The sequence below is a fragment of the Manis pentadactyla genome, chromosome 10 (assembly GCF_030020395.1).
Source record: "Manis pentadactyla isolate mManPen7 chromosome 10, mManPen7.hap1, whole genome shotgun sequence".
NCBI lineage: Eukaryota > Metazoa > Chordata > Mammalia > Pholidota > Manidae > Manis > Manis pentadactyla.
Window position 1 is genome coordinate 9921698 of NC_080028.1, and position 27359 is coordinate 9949056.

Consider the following 27359-nt stretch of genomic DNA (forward strand, 5'->3'; position numbering starts at 1 on the left):
GAGGGTAGGGGGCATCCAGACGGAAAGAGCCCTGGCTTTGCAGTTCCAGCCCCAGCCTGCGCTCCTGGGCTTGGGCAACACCACAGCCTCAGCTCTGACTGCTCGTCTGCGAGGCCCCGTGGCGAAGGGCTGCCGAGGAGACATGTGGCCGCAAGACCAGACCCTGGGCCTGGCACACAGCGCTCCCCATGTCTTCTGACAGCCATGAGCCCTCTGTGCTCTGGTATTCTGTCATTTTCCTGCCCCCGTAAATCAAAATATTTTGGAAATTTCAACCAATATAATCCTATAGGCCACATGACCCAAGTTTTGGTTTGCAGAATAAACACAGCCCTACAGCCTCAAACAGATGAGCAGAGAAGGCCAGATCACGGGCCTGATCAGGAACACTCCATGAGAAGCCTGTCCCCAGAACCTGAGGGCAGAGGGCGCAGCGTGACTCGGACAGCCGTCCTCTGCCTCCAAGGCCCCCCCACATGGCCCGAGGCAGCACACCGGAGAACCCCAGCATACTTCCAGCCCACCCTTGATTTATAGCAGATTAGTTGCCAACATTTACAAATTACACACACACAATCTGGATTTCTAGCTTCTTTTGAAAAAAGTGGAAAGATCTGGCAACACTGGGCCCACATTCCCACAAGCTATAGTTAACTTAAGTGAGGAAGAACCTCACCCTTTAGCTGTCACAGGGATGGACACTCCAGTTCATCCCAGTCTCCACCGCCAGACATGGAGAAGAGCTTGACACAACAGAACCGTCCCTCAAGTTATACCCAGCCCAGTTCACGTGTTACCTGCCTGGCCCCTGAAAGGCGCTGGAGTTGGTGACCCCAACTGCAGGCCAGCAGGCATATTTAGGAGACCGACAGGGACTTCACAGGTGTGGGAGCCACCTCTCCCTGCAGAGGAGGGGAGTCCAGTCTGGTGGCAGGCAGTGAGCGCCATGGCCCCTGCCATGGACAGCCCGCACTCTGTCCTGGTCCACCAGAGATGCCCAGCCACGAAGCATGGTGGAGGCAGGGAAGAAGGCAGCCCTAGTCAAGGGAAAAGTGCCCCAACGCTGCAGGGCACTGGCAACTGAGGTCATCTCCATTTATTGTCAGTGAGGAAAATCCTCAAGTTAATACAGTGTGATCTTGCCCCAGAGGTACGCTGAGGGAATGGGGCCCTGGAGACGCCCCAGAAGTAGCTTATAGCAACAGTGCTTCGACCAAGAACTGCTGGGCACATTTCCTGGGGGAAAGGCAGTTGTCCCCATTGGCTCCCCCTCTCCCACAGCCATCTCAGTGTTACATGGTGGGAAAAGGTCAGGAGAGAATGGACAAGAGAAAGTGTGTGGGGTCAGCCTAGCAATGGCCACTTGAAAGAGTGGGCCCCTCCCTAGCCTGGTGGGGTAGGAGGCGGGAGTGGGGTGTCAGTCTAAACAAATGATCAGCCTACAGTGTGTTTAAGAACCAGGATTAGCACCTCCATGAAGCACCCCCACCTCTGCTGATGATCAGGGACCAGAATGGCAACTGGCCTTGCCTCCCAGAAGCACTCTCTGGGGCCTCGGCCCTCGGAGCCGCCTACCCAAGCCTGGCTGTCACAGCCCCAGGTCCTGGGAAGTGAGGTCTCTGTAGAACAAGGGAGGGTGAGGGAAGCACTGCCGAGAGCCTTGAGGGACTGACAGAGAGTTTGTCTGCCAGGCGGTCATGTCCAGGGACGCAGTAATGAACTCAAACTGAATTAGAGACTTCATAAATAGAGCTCCTGAGTGAGGCGAAAGATTCAGGGCCGCCCACACTGGAAAAGAAGACAGGGACTCAGAGCCAGGCTGGGGCAGCAAGAAGCCGGTGCCGCCAAGCCCTGCTTGCTGGCCTGCCAACACGGGGAAAGCCCTAGAGGCAAGAGACCAAGGCCAGAGGGCGACCATGGGCCGGCTCCGGGGTGGAAGGACCTTTGGGTCGGAACTTTGACAGCTGAGACTCCCATCTGGATGTGGTACAGAAGGGAAGACGACCGAGGAGCTGCCATCCTGGTAAGGACAAGGGCAAGGCGTGCTCAGCTGCTGTGCTCCCTGGACGCAGGACCCTACCTGCTCCTGGGGTCGGTCACAGCGCCTGGAACAGCAGAGCCCGACTAGGCAGGGCTGAGCCACTGCTGCCTGCAGCTCAGAGAAAAGGGAAGAATACTCTTTGGCCCAGACCAGCCAGAGGACCCTGAGGAGGGAGAGGCCGCCACCCACAGGCTCCCTCCCCTTAAGTCATCTTTTCTCTCAACTGATCCTGAAGGGAAGCAAGGTGCCCCCAGCGAAGCCGAAACCAGGGGCTGAGCCAGGAGGGGGGAGGTCCCACGCTGGCCCCCCCTGTTGTTAGCTTCTGTTCCCGGGAGTCTTGCTCTTAGCATCACGCTTGTTTCCTAGCAGCTTCAGCACCTTCATGGTCTTGAACTTCCCCTTCTTCTTGCCTTCGGGTTCAGCCTCCTTCTGGAACTCTGCAGAAGAGAAAGGGGAGTACTTAAGGACCTGGGGAAGGGGAGACAATTGGGGTAGGCCAGGGGTGGTGACAAAGGCCTGGGTGACAAAGGCCAGTGGGCTTCCCCAGCCTCACCACCTCTTCACATCACTTCATCTTTCTGAGCCTCTGGTTCTTCGCCTATAGAATAGAAGCCATTCCTCCTTCCAGTGTTTTGGCAAAGACCTGGAGATAAACGGATCTGGGAACTCTGAAGCGCGGCATAAATTTATCTGTAGAAGTCTCAGTTCCCTTAGGCTAGTGCTTACAGCTCTATAGGCTACAACACAAGTACTGAGCATTGGAGCTTAGAAGAAACCTCAGAAATTATCTGTCCTAGCCCCTAATTTTATAGACGAGGAAAATGTGAGCCTTAAAATGGACTAACCCAACTGAACTCTTTGTAGGTGCCTGGCCTCGGGCTAAACGCTTTATCACATTATCCCAGTAATCCTCAGCACACGCCCGTGGTGGGCACCTCACTCACCCGCATTCTGCAGATGAGGAGAGTAAGGCTTAGGGGCTGAAGTGGCTAGCTCAAAGTCAGCCAGCTAGGACCAGAGCTGGGCCTGGAATCCAAGCAAAATAAGTCACTGGCGGGACCAAGATTAAACCCAGGTCTCCTGACTCCCAGTCCAGTGCTCTTTTAACCATTCCAGGCACTATCTTGTCCCTGGGTGGCACTGCTCTTTGAGCCCACAGACGCCCCCAAGACCAGCTGCAGATCTCAAGGAGGAACACTCAGTTTAAGGCAAACCACCCTGGGACAATGCTCCTGCACGCCACAGTCCTTGTGGCCCACGCTCTGAGCCCAGGCCTAGCCTTCCTGACCGCAGGCTGACCTGCCTTGCCACCCAGCCCTCCCAGCAAAACGCTGCAAGTTTTGGAGCACCTGCTCCAGCCCTCGGTCCAGCCCCCCACCGTCCAGAAGTCCAGGGGCGTCCTCACCTTTCTTCTTGATCATGGCTTCTAACATCTTATCTTCCTCTTCCTCCCTGAAATGAGAAAGGGAAGCTGGGTGTCCTACAGGAGGAAGGAGCAGATAATCTCTCACTGCCTCCCAGCCTCCAGGTCCACATAGGATGGAGCAAGGGTGCACTGGGATTGCTGGCAGTAAGGGCAGGGCTAGCCTGCTCTAGGTCCCTTCCCCAAGGAACCCCGGGGACAGCCCTCTCCCAGCCATGTTACCTCTGCCGATCCTCATCCATGCAGTTGACAATGGCATTGCGCTGCTCGATGAGGGTCACGAGCTCATGCATCAGCACCTTCTCTCGGCCCCGGTCCTCCTCTGTCCAGTCCTTCTCTGCCCAAGGTAAACAGTTGGGGGCATGAGGGGAGGGAAAACCCTCCTGCCTTCCTAGGAAGCCAGGAACCAATGTGCAAATGCTAAGGGGAGCTATGGGCCAGCCCCGTATGCTAGCTCCTATGAGGATAGGAAGGCAGAGCTCAGATGGGTGGAGATTACAAGTTTTTGGAGAAACAAAAGTTACAGAAGAGACCGAGGATACTAGGCTGCCTACCACACACCTTCCAGGGGGCTCTGGGAGAGTCAGCACATGCATGTTCTGAGGACAGAGACCAGCACGTGCTCTGTCTGTTCATACATTCAACAAATGTTCATTAGGTGGTTTCTTGGAGGAGGCAGTATTTGGGCTGGGCCTACTAACAACTTCGAAAAGCTGGGCCAGAGTGGGGGTACAGTGGGGGAGAGATAACAAGGAACCCCAGAGGTACTCATGCAGGAGAAGTAACATGACCCAGCTGGCACATGGGGACATCAATGCCTAGACGGAGGACAGGCTAGAAGGGGTCTTTGAGGCAGGAAGCCCAGCCAGGTGTCCCTGACACCTCATATACCTCCGGTCCCTCCAGCCTCCTTGCAAGAACCCTGAAGAGCTGGAAATAAGCCATCCCACAGGACCACCAAAGGACCCTCCTGCACCTCGGCTTTCTTCTCACCCAACCCACAGGCTCCCAGCATATGTGCCCACACTTGGCCTGCCCTCCACATCTGCTACCACATGCCTCTGCATCTTGAAATAAACACCCCCAAGCTACAGCCCTTATGGTGTCTTCTGGGTCTCCAACCCACCTGGGGCATTACAGACTAGTCTCACCCTGCAAAAGCAGTATCTGAGAGAGTATGGCAAGCCCAGGACATCCAGCCACCGCACACAGGGCTGGAGAAGCAACACAACAGGCCAGGTGCTGCACCCACTCTGGCCACAGGGTGTCGCTGCGGCCCCCTTTGAGGGGCAGCCACACCCCAGCCTCCGGGAGACTGCAGTGACTCACAGTCGGCAGTGGAAGGCTGGCAGAGTGCTGTGGTTTCCCCGGGGACCCTCCTGCCTCTGGGTCCCACCCAGTGTCCCAAGTTCCCCAGTGGAGAGGCAGGACCACCGTCCCAGCAGGCAGGAGGGTCTGTGTGTGCAGGCCCAGGCCCAGGTCAGAGACATGAATAGAAGCCCAGTTTCACCATCAATGGGCAAGACTTCTGGCTCTCCTCATCTGCTAAGTGGGGACAGCAATGCCTACTGCCTGTGCCATAGGAAGTGGTCAAGAGCCTTGGCTCCTGCCTCTCGATGCTCCACAGTCCTGTGGTCTGTCTTGGCCGGCAGCTGCAGCTCACTTCATGTCATGGCCACAGACCCCAACTCAGCCACAAAATAACCATCAATATCAGCCCCTCAGAGGGCACAGCTATAGCCCTGTAGTTTCCACACCCACTATCTCCTGGTCCCCAGAATATCCCATGAGGTAGGTACTTTCATCCTGTCTTAGGCTTGAAGCCGCTAAGGCCGGTGAGGCTAAGAGACCTGCCAAACCTCCCCTGTCCCCTGTGACCAGCATGTTAGTGGCAGAACACAGGACTACCTGACCAAACCCAGTCCCTCCTGCTGCCCCTCCACCATCCTGAGCCCCTCCTGTGCCCCCTCCAGGGTCATCCTGGAACCACACTGAACAGGGGCTCCTTCACCTTTCCTCCCCCAACATGTAAAGTCCTGCCACGATGGTCATGACCCCAGAGCTGCCTCTGGACAGGCATCTGCTGCCACCCACTCAGGCAGGGCAGCCCTGGTCCCTGGAAGCCTGAAGCCCCTCACCACTAGGGACCTGCCCCGCCTGCACGCTCCAGGAGAGGGGGGCAGACAAAATAGGCCAGTCTGCTCCTGGGCCTGGTGCTTTCTGCGAGCCCGTCACCCTGACACCGCGTGTATCCACACCCCCACACTGGCCATGCTGCTCCCTCTCCCGCCACGGCTCAAGACTACCACTTGCTATAACCCAGACAGACCTCCCGGAGTCTGCCTGTGCTTCGCCGGCAGGGCTCTGTCTGCCCACTCTGGCTGGAGGGGAAGAACCAGGCCCATTTCTACATGTCACCAGGCCTGGGGGCAGGTGCCACAGGAGTGCGTGTGGCTGCACTCACCTGGCTTGTTGAGAAGGCACCGGAGCTCATACTCCACGTCAGCCTGGCGCTGCTCCAGGTTCTGCTGCTTGAAGCTAGGGGTAGGAATAAGTCAACTATTAATTCTGCCCCTTGCATGGCTGCTCTATACTCTGCTGTCAGGGAAGATTCTCTGCGCTGAGCTCTGCAGATTCTGGGGAGGGGAGCAGGACTGAAGGGAGGGAAGACTCACACATAGATGAGCTCAGACTCCCGCCGCACCAGCAGATGTTTCTCATGAATAAGCTTGAACCAGTCCACCAGCATGTCGTCCTCGCGACCCTCTGCAAGCCAGATGCCCACTGAGGCCAGGGCTGGCAGCAGCTCCCACCCTCAGAGGAGCCAATGAGGCCCCCCGCCAGGAAGAGAGAGGCTCTTGCCACCCCTAAGGCCCACCCACCAGGCCCTCCCAGCGGCCCCCGCACCTGCCATTCCACCACGCAGCTTCTCCTCCAGCAGGACCCCACGGTGTTCCAGGGCATCGAGCTGGCGCTCGATGGTGTCCATCTCCCCGTGGATGTCCTCCTCAGGGATGTACTGGTCAGCCTGGACCTGCTCAACAGCGCCCTGATCACCTGAAGAACAGCTCACTCCTCCCACCTGCTTGCTGCCAGGAGCTTCACCATTTCTCTGGCCAGCATTGGCCACCACCGGCCCAGAGCCCCAGCTCTGTCCCACACTCCAGTGTGGCCAGATGTGGGATCCCAGTGTGGGGAAAGGTCAGTGGGGACAGCCACAAGCCCTCCATGCCCCTGGCCCCAACGCCAACAGGTACATCCGGAGGGAAGCACGGCTTCCTGCCTCTTGTGGCAGCCCCTCCCCTTTCTCTGCCGCTCCAGAAACAATATGACAAATGTGAGAGTGACCCTATTAGAGAGAGAAACTTGAGAACACACTAATCTGTGTATCTAGAAGTGTAAGATGTGAGTGCTTTGATCCTTGAACTATTATTAGTAACAAGTTAAATGCTCTACCCACTGCTTTTGCTTGAGAACAGCTGATCTGCTCGATGTCCCTCTGGCTGCAAATTAAACCTTACAGCTGGGCCACCCAAGGGGCCCCCTCTCTGACATCTGAGGGCAACTGTGCAGACAGCCCATTCTCTTGAAGAGTCCTATAGGAAGCCTGAAGCCGGGCCCGGGCAGCCAGGCATCTGGGAGCTCCCAGCCGATACCTTGCGCTTGATGAGTGGGAAGCCGTGTCCTGGGGCAGGCGGCCTTGCTGGCTTGGGTCCCTTGGTAGCCTTCTTTGTAGCTGGGGATGAGGTGGGTGATGCCTTCCGGTTAAAAGGATTTTCCTTGCAGGAAGACTAGAGGCAGGGAGATATGACAGAGGATCAGTCTGGGATCTTGACCCTGGCAGCCTGATCACATGCAGAAAGTGGGCCTGGACCCTAGGGGAAGGGACCGGGGAGGCCCAGGCAGAGAGACCCTCGCAGCGTTCAGTGTCTGATGTGCAATCATTTAGCAAACACTTCTGTTTCCCAGCACCCACCAAATGGAGTTGTCACTGGATACCTTCATAGATTCTCGTTGAATTCTCACAACCCCTCAGCAAAGTGGGTATTGTAATGCCCATTTTACAGCTAAGCAAACTCAAGTTCAGAGAGGTTATGTAATTGGCCCAAAGTAAGCACTTCCCAGGGGCCCAAGCTAGGGTGAGAATCTGTTTCAAGGCCAGGGCCGCCATCTGGCACTGGGGGTAGCGGTCAGGACGTGGAGTTCAGGAACAGACAGAGCTGTACTAGCTCATGCAGGCCTCACAACCAGCCCTTCCCTAGCCAGCACTCAGGCTCAGAGAGGTGAAGCTCCTTGCTGAGTGCACCCAGCCAGGAAATGCGAAAGCAAGGGCCCCATCTTCTACCTGGCCAGCAGATGGAGAAGGGTGGCTCCCTCCCTGCCCAGAAAAGACCCCCATCCTCTGCTGGGGCCATGGGCCCACAGCCCTACATCCTTCTGTCCCTGTGGGGAGATGCCTGCACCAGCACTGGGGCAGGACCTTGCCTGCCACATGGTCAATGCCAACGCCTTCCAGCCACCTTCCCCAGCTCCTCAGAAACAAAGGCATCAGCACGGGCCCCACAAAGAGACCCCACTGGGGGCCATGAAGTGCCCCCAGGAGTGTTTACCCAGCCTTCACCTCACCTGCGCCAGCCCAGGAGAGAGCCTTTCGGGTTGGTAGTTGGGGGATTTCTGAAGTGGGGGACATGCCAAGACCCATGCCAGGCATGACAGGGAGATGGGGTTTGGTTCCCCCAGAGCACCCGCCCAAGACCCCTGTGCCTGCACTGCCCCTGGGATGCTCTTCTAACCCTGGGGCTAGGGTGGGAGGTGGGGACACACGGAAGGAAGCCCACTTGGGGCTCTGCCACCTCCATCACACTCTGATGGGCCAAGCAGGGCCAAAGAGCCCAGAGCCATGGAGGCCCTCAAGGGTTCTCAGCCTTCTCAGCCACAAAACTTCAAACCAACCTTCCACACACCCCCAGTACAGGAAGCAGGTGTTTAACGGGAGCTGCCTGCAATGGAGGGATCTAAAGTCGACCCCTTCTGCCACCTCCCACCACCAGGAAACCTTGGGCCTCCTCAGAGCAGCCTGAAGCCCAGAGAAGGCGCAGGGCCTTCTCAAGGCCACACAGCAGGTAGGTGGCAGAGCTGGACCTGAGGCTGCGGCTCAAGGCAGGGAAGGTTAATGTCTGAAAGGTGCACAGGTAGCCACCGGACCAACAGCTCAGCCCCTTCCCCAGACTTATTCTCTTTCCAGTGGGTCAGATCGCAACTACAGCCGCCCTGTGTGAGCTGCCCTGCCCCTCTGCCCAGTGCTGGATGAGCCTTGGGCCCTCAGAGGGCTGTAGAGTTGGGAGGTGAAAACGAACGATCAGAACCTGGCAGCCCAAAGGGCTGTGGCTGAAAAGAGGCCCCCTTGGGAACTAGGTGCCCAGAGGAACCTCCAGACCCCTGGTGATCCACAGTTCTTGGCATGGAATTGAGAAATAAGTGCACAAATAGCCCACAAGAGTAACCTGGAAAATGAGCTCCCCGGGATGGGTAACTCATGCCCGTTCCACCCTGAGAGGAGGCGGAGTGCCCCAGGCCTTGGAGGGGGCTACAGGCACAAACCAGGCCTTGTGAACAGAAGGGTGGACAGGAGGACATGCAGATGAATGGTGGCTGGGTGAGAGGGTCCAAGGTGGGCAAATGCACAGCACCTGCAAGTAAACAAGTGCCTGGATGCATCAATCCCTGGCAGGCCATGGCAGGTGGATGGGAGAACAGACAGATGAGAGGCCTGGCCCATGGAGGGAGGGGGAGATGGATCTGTACACCAGTGAATGGAGCGGTGAATGGGTAGATGGGCGCAGCGAACCAAAGAAGCCATAGGCCAGCAAGGAGGGAAGGCCTGGGACGTTCCTGCCCTGAGACCAAACCCCCTTCACTTGACAAGACAGCGGCTTTCAGCAAAGCTGAGGCACTCACCTTTACCTGGAGCTGTGGGGATGAGGCTCCAGGAGAAGGCACGGGGCTCTTGTCTCCAACTAACGAGAGAGGTGTGGGGGCAGCGCCACTGAAGGGCTTGGCTGGCTGGGGACCCAGGCTGCCCCTAGGACTGGGGGCAAGGCCAGAGCTCGCTTGAGGTGTCTGGTCCACATTGGGCTGCACCAGCTCCCCAGAAGAGGCCAGGGAGGAGCTGGCGGAGAGGCTGGCAGAGGTCCCAGGGGTGCCTGGGGCATGGACTGCAGGCTCTGAGGAGCTCTTGGGCACAGCTGGTGGCTCCAGAAGGTCCCCACTGGGGGTCTGGCTGGAGCTCTCTGACGACAGGCTCTCCACACTGAGGGCTGGCGATGGGGTAGCTGATGGTGGCTCCGAGTGTGAGAGGCGGGAGGCGTGGAGAGCTGTACAAACAAATGGGCAAGTGGGCGCCACCAGAGGGGCACAGTCAGGGCTCCCAGCCTCACCTAACACCCTCCACTTTCAGCAGAGCTGCAGGTGGCCCTGGAAACCCAAGCCCCCCGTGTACAGGCGAGGCCAGGGCCAAGGGAATAGCAAACGCATGAGAGGACCGCGCCCCGTAGAGGGTGAACCATCTGCGTCCATCCCAGGCGCTCCTGCTCTGGCGCCCCTCATCTGAGGCCCCAGGCTTCCTGACCACCGCTCACCCCTCGTCCAGCACGGCCGCTGCCGCCTCCTCCCCTCCCATGTCTGATCTGAGCCAAAGCAAGGCTTCATGAAGAGGCAAGTCCGCCGGGGGAGGAGAGGGCAGACACAACCAGAGCTGAGCCGGCCTCTCCTCTGCTTCCGAGCCCAGAGCAGAGGCAGGAGGGAAGGCAGCGGGGAGGGGAGGAGTGGGCCCCCCTCGCAGTGGCCGGTGGATGATGGACACCATGCTCCAAACATGCACTGTCTGTGTTTTCCAGATGAAGCAACAGACTCACCAAGGAGAAGGCACTTGCCCCAGCAAGGGCTGGGGTTGAACCCAGCTGTGCCTGACTCAGAGCTCACCCCTCTGCCTGCATCCCGCACCCACCCACCATCTCCACTAGGCTGACCACAGTTAGCTACAGGGTCCCAGGGCTCCGGCAGGAGCCAGAGCAGGGACCCTGGCCACCTGAGCACCTGCCTCTGGTCATCTCTGACATGCGCTCAGCCCTACTGTCTGAGGGGATCCCACAAGGTCCTGGAGGCAGCTGGACCCCAGCCATGAGGGACGGTCACACAGCCTGTGGCTTAAGAAGACTGTGAGACAGTGAGGGCCAAAAACACAACAGGGCTGGATAAGAGAGGGACTACTGGCAGAGGGGGGCACAGGGCCCCGGAGCCAATCTCCACTATTTTTCAGGTGGAGAGCCTGAGGACAGACACAAGGAAGGAGGTGCTCAGTCGCTAGGCCAACGTCACAGCCAGGTCAGAGCATGAGCATCCGGTGCCTGCAGGATGGCAGCTGGAAGGACAGGATTCAAGCCAACCCTCCCACATGCTTGCTGAGCCGACTCGATGCTCAACACTTCACTGGCTAACACCTTTCATTCTCACAAAAGCCCTGTGAGGGCATATAATATAGGGGGGTCCCAGGGAAGGCAGTATAGCACAGAGAAGACAAGTAGTGACTCTATAGCATCTTACTACGCTGATGGACAGTGACTGCAATGGGGTGGGGGTGGGGGACTTGATAATATGGGCGAATGTAGTAACCACAATGTTGCTCATGTGAAACCTTCATAAGATTGTATATCAATGATACCTTAATTAAAAAAAAAAAAGCCCTGTGAGGGGACTTACAAAGGACTAAGAGTATGGAGTCGGAAGCCTGGGTTCAAATCCTGCCTCCACTGTTTAAGTGCTGTGTGACCTTGGCTAAATCACTTAGCCTCCCTGTGCCTCAGTTTCCTCACCTGCAAAATGGGGCTGTGCTGCCTACCTCACAGGTTTGCTCTAGGACTAAATGAGATGACACATGAAACACAACACCTGCCTAGAGGGGATCCTGTGTACCATGTGGCCTTCCTCAGCCCTGGGCTGACCCAGGCACCCAGCCCGAGTCCTGGCTGGCAGGAGGTATCGCAGGCACAGCACTCACCAAGCGGGGATGCACTGGGCGCTCGGGGGGCAGGGCGCTTCTTTGTCTTGGGGCTGCTCGTGGGGGTGATGCCATACCAGGGGTGCAGGGACTTGGGTGTGGGTTCGGGGCAGGCCAGGGCAGGGCCTGTGGTCAGGCTGGGTGCAGCTGGGGGCTCCTCTTCCTCATCTTCAAAGGGGTTGTAGGCCTTGGGCTCCAGGCCTGCTGCTGGTGGGCTCTGCCCGGCCACCTCCTCTACGCCTCCATTCCCCACCCGCCTGCTCGGCGGCCCGGGGCTGCTATTGGGGGGAAGGGGGGCAGGCTTCTTCTTTGTCTCTGCCTGCACCAGTGCAATCCATGGGGGGTCCTTCCTGGGGGCTGGCATCCTGGAGGGAGTCAGGAAGAGGCAGAAACCATTGGAAAGCAAAGGTGACTATGTCCTCTCTCTGGACGATATTGGGTCCATTTCAAAGGGGGGATGAGACACTGCACCTTTCTCCTCTCCCACCCCCAGCCCAGTGGGGCCAGTCTGTGCCCAAGGCTGAAATGGGCAGTTCCAGTCACATCCCAGCTGGGCCCCTTGAGACCCAGAGAGGGGGACCCTTCACATCACACAGCGTCCATTAGCCCAGCCCAGGAAAGGACCCACAAAGGCCTCCTTCCCTGTGTGACACTAAGAAAGTCACCTGGCCTCTCTGCATCAGTCTCGTCCCCATGGCATGGGGACAACAATAAACCTCACCTCATGAGGTCACTGTAAGGATGCAGCAGGCATGGCGCCAGCACACAGCAAGCGCTTGATGAGCATTCGCTCCTATCACAGCTGTGGTCTGCCCCCCATCCCTCACAAAGCAGCACACGGGCAGCACAGCTGTTCCAAAGAACAGCTGGGAACTCCCGTCCTCACCTGGGATGCACAGCCCCAGTCTAGAGGACCTGAGCCAGGTATACAGCTGAGCTTTTCTGGGTCCTTCTATACTAGGCTGCTAATTCTCACAGCAGCTCCTGAGCAAGGTCTCCCACAGGACATAGGCAGCAGCGGCTTGGAGGGGTGAAGGGGCTCCAGAGGCAGCCATCTCCACACGCCTGCTGCCCACAGGAGGGGGATCCCAGAGAAGCCTCAGGAAGTGGATGTGGGCACCGTGCTCTGCCCCACACAGGAGCCTTGCCCATCCTCGGGAGGGTGTGCTGGTAGGTTACGTGCCCATAGGAAGCCTTGTCCCCCACCAGGCCCCCAAGGATGTTCCTACTCCCACCACCAGGAAAGCCTCTCAGGGCCAGCCTACCTCTCTGACAGCTTGGGCGTCCCTCTTGGCTTGGGGACAGGGGGTTCGTGCAGCCTTCCTAGAGGGAAAGGAGAGACAGACAGGCATTCGTGGGCAGCAGAGTGTGGCACCTGAGGTGCCAGCCAGGGCGTCCTGACAGATCGTGGACTCCAGGCAGCCATGGCAATGCCATCTGCACCCCTGCACCTCCCTGGCCCAGCACTCAGGGAGATTAGATAAACACCACATGCGGCAGGCAAAGAGCGGTAGGGCGAGGCCAGGACACCTGGAGACCCCATTCACAGTTCAGTTGAGAAGGGGGGAACCCAAGTGTCCCTCAAACACTTCCCAATGTGGACAGGAAAAGCTGTCCCAACCCAGTCCCAGGGTCACCTCCTCCTGGAAGCTTCCCCTGCCTCCCACAATAGCCTCTGCTTCCCCCATCTTAACAGACTTTCACATTCTACCGAAAGCCCTGCGTCTGTGCAGTCTCCACCTCGAAATTGGCACTATCCCCAGCACCCAGCTCAGGGCTGGGCTCAGAGCAGGCCTCCGTGAGTGCAGGACAGAACCCAACAAGTCCCAGAGGGAGACCTGGGAGCCTCTCTTCCCCAGACCACCTCCCTCCACCTTCCCTAACCTGACCTTCTTCCCTAGCCAAAGGAGAAATGTGGCCCAGCACAACTCAGGTTACAAGGAGCCTTCACTCCACGAGCTCACGGAGACCAGGGAGGTCATTCTGCCGGGGCAGCCAGGGCAGGGCCTCCACTGTGGTTCAAACTAGCCTGGAGAGAACCCTCAGGGGTCCCACCGGGGCCCACCCACAGGGACACACCCTCCCCTGCCCCCAGGGCTCTCCCCTACCAAACTTCCAGATGTGGACAAGTGTGTAAGCTGGGTGTGAAAGAGGGGTCACCTGGAGTGTGCACTCTCAGACTGGCCAGGACACACAGAGTCCCAGAGAGTCGGGACATAGGCACACACAGTGTGTACTCATTAACACACCCCAAAACCAAAGCACACAAGAAAGACACAGAAGAACACAAACACCCAACACACAGAATGGGGCAGCCCTGGGGCGGAGAGCTGTGTCTGCTTCGTTCTCCCAGAATAGAGCACTGGCACAGCACAGAGAGGCCGCGGTAACTATTTGTTTCAGGAATCAGTAACCTCAGACACACAGGCAATCCCAGCACGTACAGGCACGGAGAGCACGGCCCACAAATACTGCCAGTGCACATGCACATTTAACAGCAGACACACCCCAGCCAGTGCCTGGCCTCAGCTGGACCCCTGCTCACCGTTCACCAGGCTGCTGCTGCCACCGTGCTCCCCCGAATTCTCATGCTGCAGACTGGACCGGGGCCGGGGCGTTGGGGGCGTCAGGGCCGTGCTCTCAGAGGCCTTCCTGGGGGCGGGCGTGGGGCGGCCAGCCGGGGAGCTGCCCAGCTCCTGCGGTTTGCCTGGAACCTGGGGCTTGGTGGGGACCTGGGGCTGGGCCTCGGGGCTGGCCTTGGGTATGTCCACCTCAGGCCCTGTAGTCACGCTAGGGCTGGGGCTGCCCCCCTCCACAGCCTTGGCTTCTTCTGCAAGTTGCTGCTGCTTTGGCTGCCCGGGGAGCCCAGGTTTGGCCCCCGACCACCCCCCAGAGCCCAGCCTGGTGCAGCGCTCTGCACACATGAAGGTACCCTCCTCAGGCCCACTTCGGTAAGCTCCGGGCAGCAGGGTGCTGGAGCACTGCCGACACCTGCCAGGGAGGAGGTTGGGGTGAGGAGGTTCAACTTAGCCAGCCCGGGCACTTGGCCACTCTACCCCCAGCGGCCAAGGCTGTTCCCTCCCTCCCCGCCTCCCACTGCCAGCCTGGGTCCTGTCTCAATACCCCGGACTTCCTGGAGGAAAAGGAAAATGGCAACTGTCAGGAGCATCGTGGAACAATAAAATCACATGAAATCAGCCACAGAAATTGTGAAACATGCCTTCAGTTTGTGCTGCAAGAGGAAGGAAGGTCCCCCTCCCGCCACAGAGGTGTCCTCCCGCGTTCAGGTTGTCACTCTCAGTGGCTCCGGAAGTCAATTTAGTGGTTTTCAACCAACCAGGACTTTTTTTGTTTTGTTTTGCTTTTTGTGAAATAGAGTAAGATACAATATATCACAGTGTATCACACTGGTAAGGATAAATACTGTTTTATAAAACTTTAATTCTAGTTGTGAATCTATTTATACAAATTTTATTCCCGGTATATATTTAGAACAGGTCACAGTGGCAAATATATGTTTTACGTGGTAGGTGGGGAGAGTCACTATAAAAAAAACTTTTAAAACACTACTCTGGTGGCCAGACATGACTGTGCTGATGTCATGGTCCCCGTCCTTGAGATTCCCACCCCCCACCCCCGACTCCTCACCGCAGCCACACACGCACACACACTAACCCATGACCGAGCACACGTTCTAACTCAGTCACGGGCTTCCCTTGACTACTTCTCTTCTGATTTATTTTTTTGTAACATATTAAATGTTTTCATACATTTTCTACGTCATTTGGATTTTCCTTCCCTCCTACTCCATTTTCTTTGAACGTGGCTTTCCCTGGGAGCCACACACTGAAAGCAGGTTGTTACTGTGATTTTTTTTTAAAATCCTTTCTTTTTTCAATGGTTTTTAAAGCCGCTCCTTATCCATCATCAGGTAGTTAGCTTCAAAGAGTTTTGGTACTGGGGGCAGAATCCCTGAGCTTGGCTTGGTCTCTAATCATGTGACTGTGCAAATCCTCACCCCTCACTAGGCCTCAGTTTGATCTCAGTGAAGTGGGGATAAGCAGGGTGCTCTGGCATGAAGAGCTTGGCAATGTGCCTGGCACCCAGTGGTGCTGGATGCATGGGAGCTCCCACCTGGTACTGGGGTGCTGAGGAACATGCGCCCTGTCCGCAGGCTCCCTTGCCACTCACCGGAAGCAATGGCGGTGGTAGAGCTTGCCCTCCACCAGGTAGCGCTGCACCAGGTGGACGTGCTGCTGGCAGGCTGCGCACATGCTGCTGGGGGTCCGGAGGGCACCCTGCTCGGACAGGCTGCCCGCGGAGAGCTCCTCACCCTGCAGGGAACCCGGGCAGATTGTGGGTGCAGCATGGTCACTGCCCACTCTGTTCAAGGACACTCCCCCGTCCCTCCCTTGAGTGGCCACAGTCCCTGAAGGGCTTGTGCATCAAGCTTCACAGTGGAAATGTACTTCGCCAGAGCCCCGAGGGAGCAGAGGATGGGAGACGGTCACTGTTTTTCAGATGCGGAAACTGAAGCCCAGAGCAGAGGGAAAGACTTGCTCAAGGTCGTGACTCAGGATGGAAAAATTCCTGACTTCCAGTTTCTGGGGCTCTCCCTACCAGAAAGGCAGCAGCTCCCCTTCCCCTCGGCTACTCTCGCCCCTCTCCTACCCCTGCAGGTTTGCCCCCGACAGTGGCTGTCCGCTTAGGCCCACCTCATCTGCCTTCTCTGACTCCCCTACCAGAGCTGAAGCAGACTTACATCCCAGCTTCTCTACTTCTAAGCACCATGACCTTGAGCGCTCACGTCTCTGGGCATTCTCACCTGCAAACGGCACTGTATAAGCCCTGCCTGCATCAGCCCTGTCACACTGGGCGCCCAGCCTGAGCCAGGCTCCCGCCCCTCAGGAGCTCCTCCAGCAAGGAGCAGCTGCGAGCGGGTGGGAGGAGCCCTTTGCACACTGTGAAGTGCTGTCCAGATGTAAAGGGCCGGTGTCACCCCTCTAAGCATCTTGGAGCAGGGGACTGTCAGTGGGACCGCCACTTCCAGGCTGAGAGACCTTGCACTGAACCTTTCTGAGCCTCAGTTTCACCATCTGTACATCAGAACACATAATACCGACCTCCCAGGGTGGTTGAGAGGACTGAGCAGAATCACGCTGGGAAGTTAAAAGCTCTGTCTCAACAGGAATCACGGGGAGTATTTGTTCTATTATATGTGTAAATCCTGTCATTCCTCTGACAGCAAAGTCCGCTTTGCAGACTGCCCTCTGCCCCCTTCCCAGGCCTGGAATCTCCTGGTCCTGCCGCAAGCCCCGGAGGGGGAATGGAGCTCCCTGCCCTCAGGATGGGCCTGGAAGCTGAGGTGTGCCCCCAATCCTGGCCAATGACTCTGCTTCCAAAGACAATGGGAAAAGGACTCTGAATGCCCTCTGAATGCTGCAGTGGCGGTTGCCCCCCACCCCACCCGTCCACCCCAGACATCTGACCCCTGCGTACCTGACCCCTCTCTCCTGGTTCTGCTGCAGTAGGTGCTTTGGATGGCGGGGAGGAGGGTGCCAGGGCCTTTCTGGGAGGTGAGACACCAGCTGCCAAGAGACAGAAAAGAGACCCTGAGGCAGGTGAAGACCCTGGAGTCCAAGAGGCCCCAACCTGGCCTCAGATTTGAGCTCTGCAGCCATCGCCTTTGGGCAGGTCACCCAACACCAACGGGCAGAGCAGGCCTTGCTTTGACAGGTCAGGAGACACCTCCACTTCCGGGCTACATGCCTGGGGCAAGCCACTGAAGCCCCCTGAGACTCCACAAAGTGGGACAGTGCTCCCTTGGCACAGGGGCAGGTGAGTGTAAGGCGGCAACCCCACCGTCACAGACCAACAGCACTGGGTGGCTGCCTGCCCACCAGGGTAAGGGGGCTGGAGAGAAGAAAGGAACCATGGGGTGCTGGCCTGAAGGTTCAGGAAAATGGGCTGGCTCCCTGGGGCCACGTTGACAGGTATGGCCCAGAACCCACCTGCACTCCCTCATACCAGAAGAAACCCACCTGCTCACCCTCTGCACCTTCATTTCTTCAGCAAATATTTACTGAGCACCTACTCTGTGCCCAGTGATTAAAATAAAACCCCAAAATTCTGAGTATATACAAAAAAAAATGTCAATTTTACTGTATGATCATTTTAAGAATAAAATCCAAGTCCCTCACTGTGATCTAAAATACCATTTACCAAACTTGAAGTCACATTCCATTAATGGACCCTGAAATCAATTTAGTGGACTGCAACCAGCACATTTAAAAGATGAAATAGAATAGACATATCTGCATGCATCACATGTTATCAGGGGAAGAATCGTTTCCTGAAACTTGTTTCAGTTACATACACATGCATGAACTTGGATTGTGATGGGAAATGTACCTCTTACCACGAGTTATGGTCAAAACTTTAGGAAGCCCAGCAGCCTAATCAAGTCCCGTCCCCACCACCCCGTCTCATCTCCTCCCCCTTCACTCCCTTGAAGCACACAGGCCCCCTACAGCCCCCTTACCTGGAATATTCCTCCCCAGAACTTCACATGGCCACCTTCTTGTTCAAGGATTAGCTCAAATGTCACCTCCTTAGAGAAGCCCTCCCAGACTACTACTCTAGAGTAGCCACTTCCCCCTCCCACTCTCCTGATCCCATTACCTTATTTTTTTTCCTTCATTGGACTCACATGAAATTGTACTACTTACTAATCTGTCTCTCTCTCCCTCCCCTGCCTGTTAGACTGCAAGGTGACTAGTTAGACTGTGAGTCTGTCTCATTCTCAGCTGTCTCCCCAGCACGAGCCAAGTGCCTGGCACACAGGAGGGCTCAATAAATATTTGTTAGACGAATCTGTAAGTGCCAAATGCTGGGGCTACATAGCTGTGACCTAGACAGAGACAGTCGGAAGGGAAGAGGGATGAGTAATCAAAATATCATGACCAGAGTCTTGCGTGGCACTGCGGGGCAGGGGCTACAAGAACACCTGGGGTATACATCAGGGGGCTGCTTAGAGGAGGCAAAATGTGAAGATTAGCAGATGAAGAGGAAAGAATGTGCCAGAGGGTGGGAAAGGTGGGACAGAAAGTAGAGTTTGGGCTGGAGGATCACCAAGAAGAAAGGCTTAGCAGAGAAGGACTGTGATACATTCAAAGAAGCATAAGAAATTCAGTATGACTCCAGTCCAGGCAGCGAGTGGCTTAAGCTAAGTGGGGAGAGGCCCCCAAGGGCCCCACTAAGAGGCTGAATTTGTCCTGATGATCCTGTGGAGGCAGGAGCCCCTCCTCTGATTTCCCACAGCCACTAGGTTTCCCTCGCTCACACTCTGGACCCAGGCCACACCGGGCTCCTGGATGGCAGGGGACAGCTGATATGCCCAGGGTCACTGGAACCCACAGAGCCTGGCACAAGCTGAACACTGAGCACTGGGCTGTGGTGTTTCAGCCAGGGCCAGGTTCCAAAGCGACACAGTCCAGGGAAAGTCAAGTGCGGTCAAAATCCCTGCACGCCCCCAGAAAGCACAGGACAGGACTACCTGGGGGAGGCTAGCAGCCAGCTTTGCCTCCAGGGTGGGAACACATCGCCACGGCTCCTTTGCTTGAGCAGTAGGGGGGGATAAAATGGTTTGCATTTAGGGGCCAAATCGTGCCTTTATCAACGAGAACCTCTGTAGGCCCAGGGCTGCTCCCACCCAGGCCGCCCTCACCCCTGGGTGCCAAGGGAGGACCCGGAAATACAGTGGGCACCACCGACAATATTAGAGAGGCCCCCATGCCTCACCAACCCCGCAGGCCCCGGGGTGGCCCTCTAGAGGAGAACTCAGTAGAGAGAGATTAGGGTTTGGCAAAAGAGAACCCTCCAGAAGATAAAGCTCAATTATGACTAGGTAAGCAGGCTAATAGCCAGTGGACTTAAGAAGTCATACTAATACTAATGTTGAGTCCTAAGTAAGGGCCAAACACAGGTTCACATTTTCTCTTTTGCTCCTCAACTCTGTGAGATGGCCACTATTCTTATCCTGATTGCAGGAGAGAAACTGAGGCAGAGAGGTGACCATGGTGGCCCACTGTCACCCAGATAGCAAATGTCAGAGCAAAAATTTTTAATCCATGTTGACTTCCATCCTACTTCCCCTCACCAAAGACTTAATTGTCCAGAAATACTCCCATTTTGATTTCCACTAAAATACTTATAATGTTATTTGTTTAATTATAATATTAATCTATTATCTATTATTAGGGGGTAAGAGACTATTTCAGTTCTTATGCTCTTTTCTATGTTCTAATTTTTCTACAGTAAGCATGTTTTACTTTTAGTAAGAAAAAAAATTCTGACTTCATAGAACACTTTTTTTTTTAAGAGATGGGCTGGATTGTCCACCCAGAGAGCAGAGGCAGAACGGAAATGGGACAGAGGAAGGGCAGGGTCCCCAGTCCTTCAGGACCTGTGGACAGCAGTGACCCAGCACAGGAGTCAGGACACCTGCATTTTCATCCCAGTTGTTCAGTTTTCCTGCTGTGTGACCTTGAACTCCTTGCTTCCCCTCTCTGGGCCTATTTCTTCTCCGCAGGAGAGGCCCAGCTGAACCCCAGGAGAGATTCCTCCATGGGAATGCCCCAGGCAGGATTTGTACAACCCAGGAACCTGACTGAGAGCAGAGAAGGACCCTTGTAGCCCCCACCCTCCCCTAGCTCCCCAGCCTCTCAGTTCTGAGGCCTTGAAGGTCATTTCTGGGGAAGAAACTGCACAACAGCCCCACAGGGCCACTTCCCCACTGGAGGCAAAAAAAAAAAAAAAAAACCCAGGGAAGTGTCTGCAAACAGGAGGCGAAGGTGGATGCCAGAGAGGTGAACTCACAGACAGCAGACAAACCTGCCCTGCTTGGTCTCTGACGTTATTTTGCTCTGTGATCAGTTTGTTGCCCACAAAAACGGGAGCCCCAGGAGGGCAGCAGTCTCCAACGCGGCTGTCCCTGCAGGGCCCAGCACAGTGCTGTTCTACTCAATAAATATTTCAATGAGTGAATGAATGGTCAGTAAATAAACCATGGGCTGCTTCCCAGGCTGCTGTTTACAGCTCGGAAAGCAGTGCGGCCCAGCAGCCCCAGCCCCAGCCCCGTCCCCGGGGCCGGACTCCCTGGAGGGCCGTCCCCATCTCACCTTGGCCGGGGCTGGCGAAGTGGTTGTAATACTGGGACACGTAGGTCATGACGCTGAGGCAGTCAGGGACACTCGTGGAGACCATGTCACTGGGGTCCAGGAGAGCGGGGATCCCCAGCTCCTTCTCGGCCACTTCAAAAGCCTGAGCGGGGAGCCATGGCGGGGCCGGGGGTGGGGGGCAGGGGGCGGGGAGAGGAACTGTCAGGGCCCAAGTCAAGGCAGCTCCTCAGGGAGCCGGCCCAGGAGCCCCTTGCCTCAGCGCCCTCCCAGCCACCCACCCACCCAGACAGCCTCTCCTGCCTGGGGACTCACCAAACGGTTATTCTCCAAGACATCGTCCTTGGAAAGTGAATCAAAATCTCTGTAAGAGGCAAAGGGGAGGAGGAGCTTTGAGGTGCGTGGCTCAGGGGTGTGGGGTCCGAAGGAGCGGAGGTGACCTCATTCCAGCCAGCCTGGGCCGCAGCGGGGTTCAGGGAGGAGGAAACTGAGGCAACGAGCACATGCTTATAGCGTGGGGACCGCCAGGTGGGGGCAGAAGGTGGCCTATTGGCCCCCTGAGGCATCCAAGCAGAGGCTAGAAATCACTCAGAAGGGGCAAGGGTCAAGTTCAAGCTTTCAAACTTAAGGTCCCTCCCCTCCCTGGGATTCTGGGTACCCTGCCCCAGGAAGCCAGGAAGCCATGTCCTGAGTCAGTGAGGAAGACAAAACTAAGGCCAGGCCTGAGGCTGCTGAGAACAGGGCCAGCCACAGGCTGCTGGCCTCATGCTGGGCTCTGTGCTGAGCTTCTGTCTTGAATATACCTTATTTTTCATAGCAATTCCATTTGGCAGGCATTTACCCCATTTTACAGATGAGGTCTGGAGGAGGAAGCCACCCAGCCCTGAGAATCCACTTCTGGCCCTTCACATAATCACAAACCCAGGGAAGCCGCACCAACCTGCTGAATCCCCAACCCAGCCCAAAGATAAATGGCTTTTTTAGTGGGGCCAGAAGTAGGAAAAGTTGGAACCAGACTTGTACTCCACACTTGAACAGCTAGCCAACCCTGCCAGGCCACTCCTGGGGGCAACTTCCCCTTGGGAAGCAGAGAAGGGTTTCCCAGTTTCTAGGCTGGGACAGGTGAGAGATGGCAGGGCCTGCCTGGGGAACCCTAGGAGGGGACAGCTGGCCAGCCTGCTAGCTTTATTTACCTCTCTCCTCCCCTCCATGCTCCAGGCTGCTAAAGTGACTAAAACCAGCCTCTGGGCTGCCTCCCGGGTGCACCGCCCAAGCCTTGCCCTTCTATGGCTGAAAACTGCAGTCTTGACTGTCAGAAACCGTGGGCCGAGAGGCGGAACCAGGCCACATGGCCTCCAAGGTCTGGGCCCCAGGCCCTGCTCTTCCAGGCCTGCCTGCATGACCTTGAGCAGGTTAGCAGTCCTTGCAAATCGGGGAAAGCTCTAGTACCACCTCCCAGGCTCGTGAGGAGGACTGGTTGCGTCCCGGAGTGGCGAAGGGCAGGCCTCACTGCTATACAAGAATGGGCAAGCACATCCTCCTCCTGCCCTCAGCCTGTCTCAGCAGAGTCCAGGGATGATGAGCCGTGGGCAGAAGCAGGAAAGGGTACCTTGTGAACCCCGGAAGGAGACGCCCCAAGGCTGGCTGCACTGGAGAGAGGGAAGCTGACTATGTATAAGCTTCAGGCCCCTTTTGCACCTCTGGCCAGGCTGCTGCCTTCTCCCCTCATCGGGGCCCCTGACTCCCCTTGCTTTGTCACTGCCCGAGAGTGTGACCCTAAGCAAGCCATGTCACCTCTCTAAACCTCAAGTCTCCTTGGTCTCTGACACTACGAACGGGCGAGGGGACACCAGCCCAGCCTCCAACAAAAGCTTGTTAAAGACCATGAGACAAAAGCTTCTTGTCTTGGCAGTTTATTTCAGTCTCCCCAGCTGGGAAGTCTGGGGTCACATTTTCTTCACCCTGTGCCCCTAACACCCTGCACAGTTCTCAGCACTTAGTAGGGGCTCAGTAAATGTTTATGAATTGATAAATGCTGGGAAGTGTGTGAAAACTGTAAAGGCCCTCCAGATACTACAATTTTTCCTCCAGTTTCTTCCCCTACCCCCATCTGTGTCCCTAACCAACATCTGCGCTTTGGTAACAGATATTTTATGAGAGTTTTCAAAGGCCCAGGAAGTTCTATTTGGCTCTGGCGGAGATGAAGGACACAAAAATGAAACCCACATGGTCCCTACCCTCAAGAAGCTTAAAGATGCCCAGCCCAGACTGAGGGGGAGGCAGGCAATGAACCAGCCCCCTCACCGCGGCAGCAGAGGCAGGACCCACAGCTCCAGGAGCTTGAACTATCTTAGAAGCTGGTCCTTGCCTTCCGACACTACTCCATGCCTCATTTTAGGGAGATCCCCCATCCATTGCTGAGGCCCTCTCTATGCCCTATGTGGGACCCGGCCTTCAGCTTTTCTCCTGTGCAATGGGCTGGCAGCCAGGAAACTGGCCTGCCTTGCAAATGAGTATCTGGACATGATTCTGGATCTCTTCTCAGAAAGGCAACTGCCTCTCCATTCCACATCTCCTCTGGCCACATCCCTCCCCTGCTTAAAACCCACATGGCTCCCTATGGCCCCATCCACCCTCCTTAGCCAGCAAGAGGCACAGGTAGGCTGGCCCAGCCATTTATCTCCTGGCCTCCCTGCTGCATGCTATGGGCTCAGCAGTGCTCACTCCCTGTGCCTCTGCTCAGGTGGCCCCATGTGCCTGGAAGGCCCTTCCCTAGGCCCTCACCTGACTCCTGCCATCTCCTCAAAGACTACATGACATGTGGAAGGCCTGCCCACCCCGGCCTCTGACATAGCACTTCCCCCATGGAGTTATCATCACTGTTGACACATCTGCTCCCCCCCATAGACCATGGGAGACTGTGTGGGGTTTGTCTCTTTGTTGGTTACTATCTCTATTACCAGGCAGTGTCTAACACAAAGCAGTGGCTCTGTAAATACTTGTTGAATAAATGAAAGAATAAGATGCTTTCATTATTCCCCTGCTGCCTAATAACATTACTTATAATAACTAAAGGTAATTGAATGCACATTACCTCATTTAAAGCTCACGACAATTCTGTGAGGTAGGTCTTATTATCAATCCCACTTTACAATAAGGAAGCTGATGCACGGTGGGCGAGAGGGAGGGTGGGGTGGGGGCAGTGATTTATCCAAGGTCACACACCAAGTACATGGAGAGGCTCAATGCAAACCAAGCATCCTGCACTTTGAGGCTGACAGGGTCAGTTCCACCACATGGCTTAGCTGGACACCCAAATACCTTCACACAGTGGCCCTGTCCCCTGCCTCCTGCCTCATCACCTGCCCCTTAGCCAAAACAGAAGACCCCTCAAGCCCTCCACTCCATTGCACGGGTCCTATCCAGGTGCTTTCTCCTCCATCCTTCAAGCCCCTGCTCCTGAGCACCCCCACCCCGTGCCTCTACTACTGCAGTTGTCACATGCCCCACAGCAGACAGCGGCCCACCTACACATCTCTGCCTTATCTCGTTCATTCTGCGCCCATACTCCCCAAAACCCTCTCCTCCCAGGGCACAACAGAAGGCCAACCCACCACCCACAGACACTGTACCACATGGTACAGAGTAAATCAAGCGCATGTGCACCACGGAATCCTTGAGGCAACACTTTCCTTGCTTCTCTCCTTCATCAAAGACCTCCCAGGTGCTGTCCTTGGGGAGAACAGGCCTGTAGTGGAACACAGAAAGACTCCAGACCCTGCCAGGCTCAGGGACTGCTGGCAAGAGAGGCAAAGACTGAAAGTCTTGTTCCTGATTTGCATTTGAGGCTGGAAGCACAAGGAATGGCAGGCACCAGATAAACTTTCACTCAGTTCTTTATGAATGAGTGAATGAATGAATAAATGAATGAATGAATGAATGGAAGAGGTTCTGGGTCCAAGGCAGAGGGAGCTGAGACATAAGCTCCTGTCAACTGCTCTGGGGGCCTGAATAAATTTTCCCATGAGAACCTCACTGGGCAGCTGGGGCGCAAGGAGCCATTTCACAAGCTGGAGCAGCCTGTTGGTGGCTGTCAATCGGACCCCAAGAGACTCCACTTAGCCTCCATGCCCCACTTAAGACAGAGGGGCACAGGGCACACAACTGGGGATGGCACGTGTGTGCCCTAGTGGGAAGGCACATATCCATTCATCCCGCCTCTGGGCTAGGCACTGTGCTAGTACCCTGGAGACAAGATGGCTTCAGGGAGCAGAGACGAGAGGCTCACTGCATTCAAAACAGCAGCCCCCAACCCCAGAGGAAACAGGCCTCAGTGCCCCCAGGAGGAGAGGGTGCTCAGTGAACCTGAGAAGAGTTTGGTGCAGATAAGGCCCGGGGCCCCAAAGAGGGCTCGTGCCCTTTCAAAGAGTCAAGGTGTCTGGGGACTCAGTGACCCTTCAGCGGAATCAGTGCCCAGTGGGCGTGGCCAGGGCCCCCAGCGGACGGACCCTCACTGGGGGTGGGTTCAGTGTCCCAGGGGGCGGAGCCAGACAGACCTAGAGGGGAGAGGTGTCCCGGGTGAAGGGCGCTCCGTGACCCGCCAGGCGCTCGAGGCCCGGCGGTAGGGTCAGCGTTCCGGTCTCCAGGGGCGGCGCCTCCCACCGCCCGGGCTCCGCGCCGCTGAGGGGGGCGGGGAGTCCCCTGCCCGGGCCCGCGCCGCCCTGCGCCCCGGCACTCACAGCAGGTCGGGCCGGTGCCGGTGCAGGATGGCGCAGAAGGCCAGGCCGTCCCGGAAGGAGCTGCTCAGGTCGCGGATGTCCACGCCGCGGTACCCCTCGCACTGGCGGCGGCACCAGGCCAGCAGCGCGCCCCGCGGCCCCGCCATGAGCGGCGCGGGAACCGGACCCAGCTCAGGGCGCCGCCGGGACCAGGCTTCGACCTCCGGCCGGGCGCAGGCCGGTTTCCGGCGGCGGCTCCGGCGGCTGCTGCGGCTGCGGCTCCGACGCCGCTGGGAGCTCGGGGCGCCGACCGGCGGGCGGCGGGTGCAGGGCGGGGAGGAGGCGGGGCCGCCGCTCGCTGTCCTCGTTCGGCCCGCGGCGCGGGGTCCCGGCTCGGTTCTCTGCTCCCCGCCCGGCCCTGCCCGGACCTGCCCGAGCAGCCGCCGCCCGCGTGGCCCGGCCCGGCCGGCCGCCGCTTACTCACCGCTGCCCGCTCCGCTGGCTGTGGGCCGGCCGAGGGCGTCTTGATGGCCTCGGTCCCCGCCCGCCGCCGCCGCGGAGCGGGGAGAGGGGCGGTGGCCTGGCGCCCAACCCAGCGGCCGCTCCGCCCCCAGACGCGCCCCTGCACCGCCCACCCGCCGGGCACCCCTCCGCCGCTCTCCTCGGCTGTGCCTGGACAATCCCTTCCCCACCGTGAACCTGTCCAAGAGCTCTGGGACAGCCCCTGAATCCCTCCCCTCCCGCAAACCAGCCCCTCCCGCAATGCCGTCTTCCTCCACCCCCACCACCTCCACCACGCTGCCCGCCAGGAGCTCTCCTCTTCCTCCCTGATTTGAAACTTTGGGAGACATTCCACCCACCTCTGGCCAATCAGGCAGCTTCCCTGAAGACCCTAAAGCATCCAGCTTCCCTCACCTTGTCTCCCCACCCTACAACACCCCTGACCCCCAGGTAGTGTGTGCCCCCATCCCCTCCCCCACCACTACCATCAGTCTAGGTATCCAGTCGGTGAGGTATTGAGCAGGACAACAGGCCCTTCAGTGTTCTCCCCACTGTGTAGGCTCAGAGATCTCCCCCACCCTGCACTGGAACCATCTCCTCCCTCCACCCTGACTGGGGTGGTGGTGGTGTACAGGGCTCCTATCTGGGAAGCAGGCCCTTGTCAGGTGTGGCATTGGGCATCTGGCCTTGGGCCTTTGCAGCCTTCTCCTGCTCCCCTCCAAGACCTGGGTCAGCGACTCCTCCCCAGACGCCTCTCCTGACTGCCAGGGGATGATTCAGCCTCCCACTCTACTCCATGGCTGTCTCGGTGATGTCACTCTGACCAATGCAATAATTAGCTGGGATGGGTCTGTAGCTCCACCCCAGAAGGAGCAGGGTCTTAGTCATCTCTGTCGTCTCTCAGTCCTCGTGGGAGCAGAAGCAACAGGGGTTTGGGAGTCATATCTACGCAGGCTCGGATCCTGGTATTTCCCTACTCACTCGGTCAGTGATCTTGTGCCTTCCTGCACCTCAGTCTCCACATCTTAAAAATGGGAATAATCCCTGCTTTACAAAGTGGCTGAGAGGATTTAGATGTAACATGCCTTACCCTTCAGTCATGACTCACAGACGCTGTTGTTTCCTGGTACCTAGTAAATGTGGTGAAATGGACTGAAAATGTTTTATACCCAGGTTGTTACCTGGGCCTTTTTGAGTGAATTATCAAGGAAATTGATAATATGGGGAATCCCACCTCCTTAAAAGTCCATTGAGTCCCAGCCCAGAATACAATACAACCCAGAGCAGGGGACCCCAGCTTGCACAACCAGGGCCAGCCTCACACCCTGCATCTGTCTGAAGCTGGAAGGCCATAGTCTTGGCCCAGCAGGTGGTCTCAGGCTACATAGAAGGATTGCCATAGGCCTGGCTGCCTGGCCAGCCCTCTTGGCCCCTCACCAGCCCT

At 57.0% G+C, this 27359-nt stretch overlaps 1 protein-coding gene across 4 annotated transcripts; it reads right to left on the bottom strand.

Moving 5' to 3' along the window:
- Positions 1–578: 578 nt before the first annotated feature.
- On the bottom strand, positions 579–25995 carry MICALL1 (MICAL like 1). Of its 4 annotated transcripts, none has more exons than XM_036891003.2 (17): positions 25436–25989; positions 24389–24444; positions 21012–21060; positions 20700–20841; positions 17020–17108; positions 15712–15854; positions 14066–14511; positions 12786–12843; positions 11521–11885; positions 9423–9838; positions 7121–7255; positions 6372–6498; positions 6140–6230; positions 5929–6002; positions 3687–3801; positions 3447–3493; positions 579–2478 (listed from the first exon to the last, which is right to left on the bottom strand). In XM_036891003.2, the coding sequence occupies exons 4-17, from the start codon at positions 20782–20784 to the stop codon at positions 2357–2359; spliced, it is 2313 nt and encodes a 770-aa protein (XP_036746898.2). In that variant the 5' UTR covers positions 20785–20841; positions 21012–21060; positions 24389–24444; positions 25436–25989; the 3' UTR covers positions 579–2356. The 4 variants fall into 4 exon arrangements, 3 of the variants coding, with proteins under 3 accessions (XP_036746898.2, XP_036746896.2, XP_036746899.2); XR_005026036.2 differs by lacking the exon at positions 24389–24444 and adding an exon at positions 2986–3067 and having other exon boundaries at positions 2346–2478; positions 25436–25995; XM_036891001.2 differs by lacking the exon at positions 24389–24444 and having other exon boundaries at positions 25436–25991.
- Positions 25996–27359: the final 1364 nt, after the last annotated feature.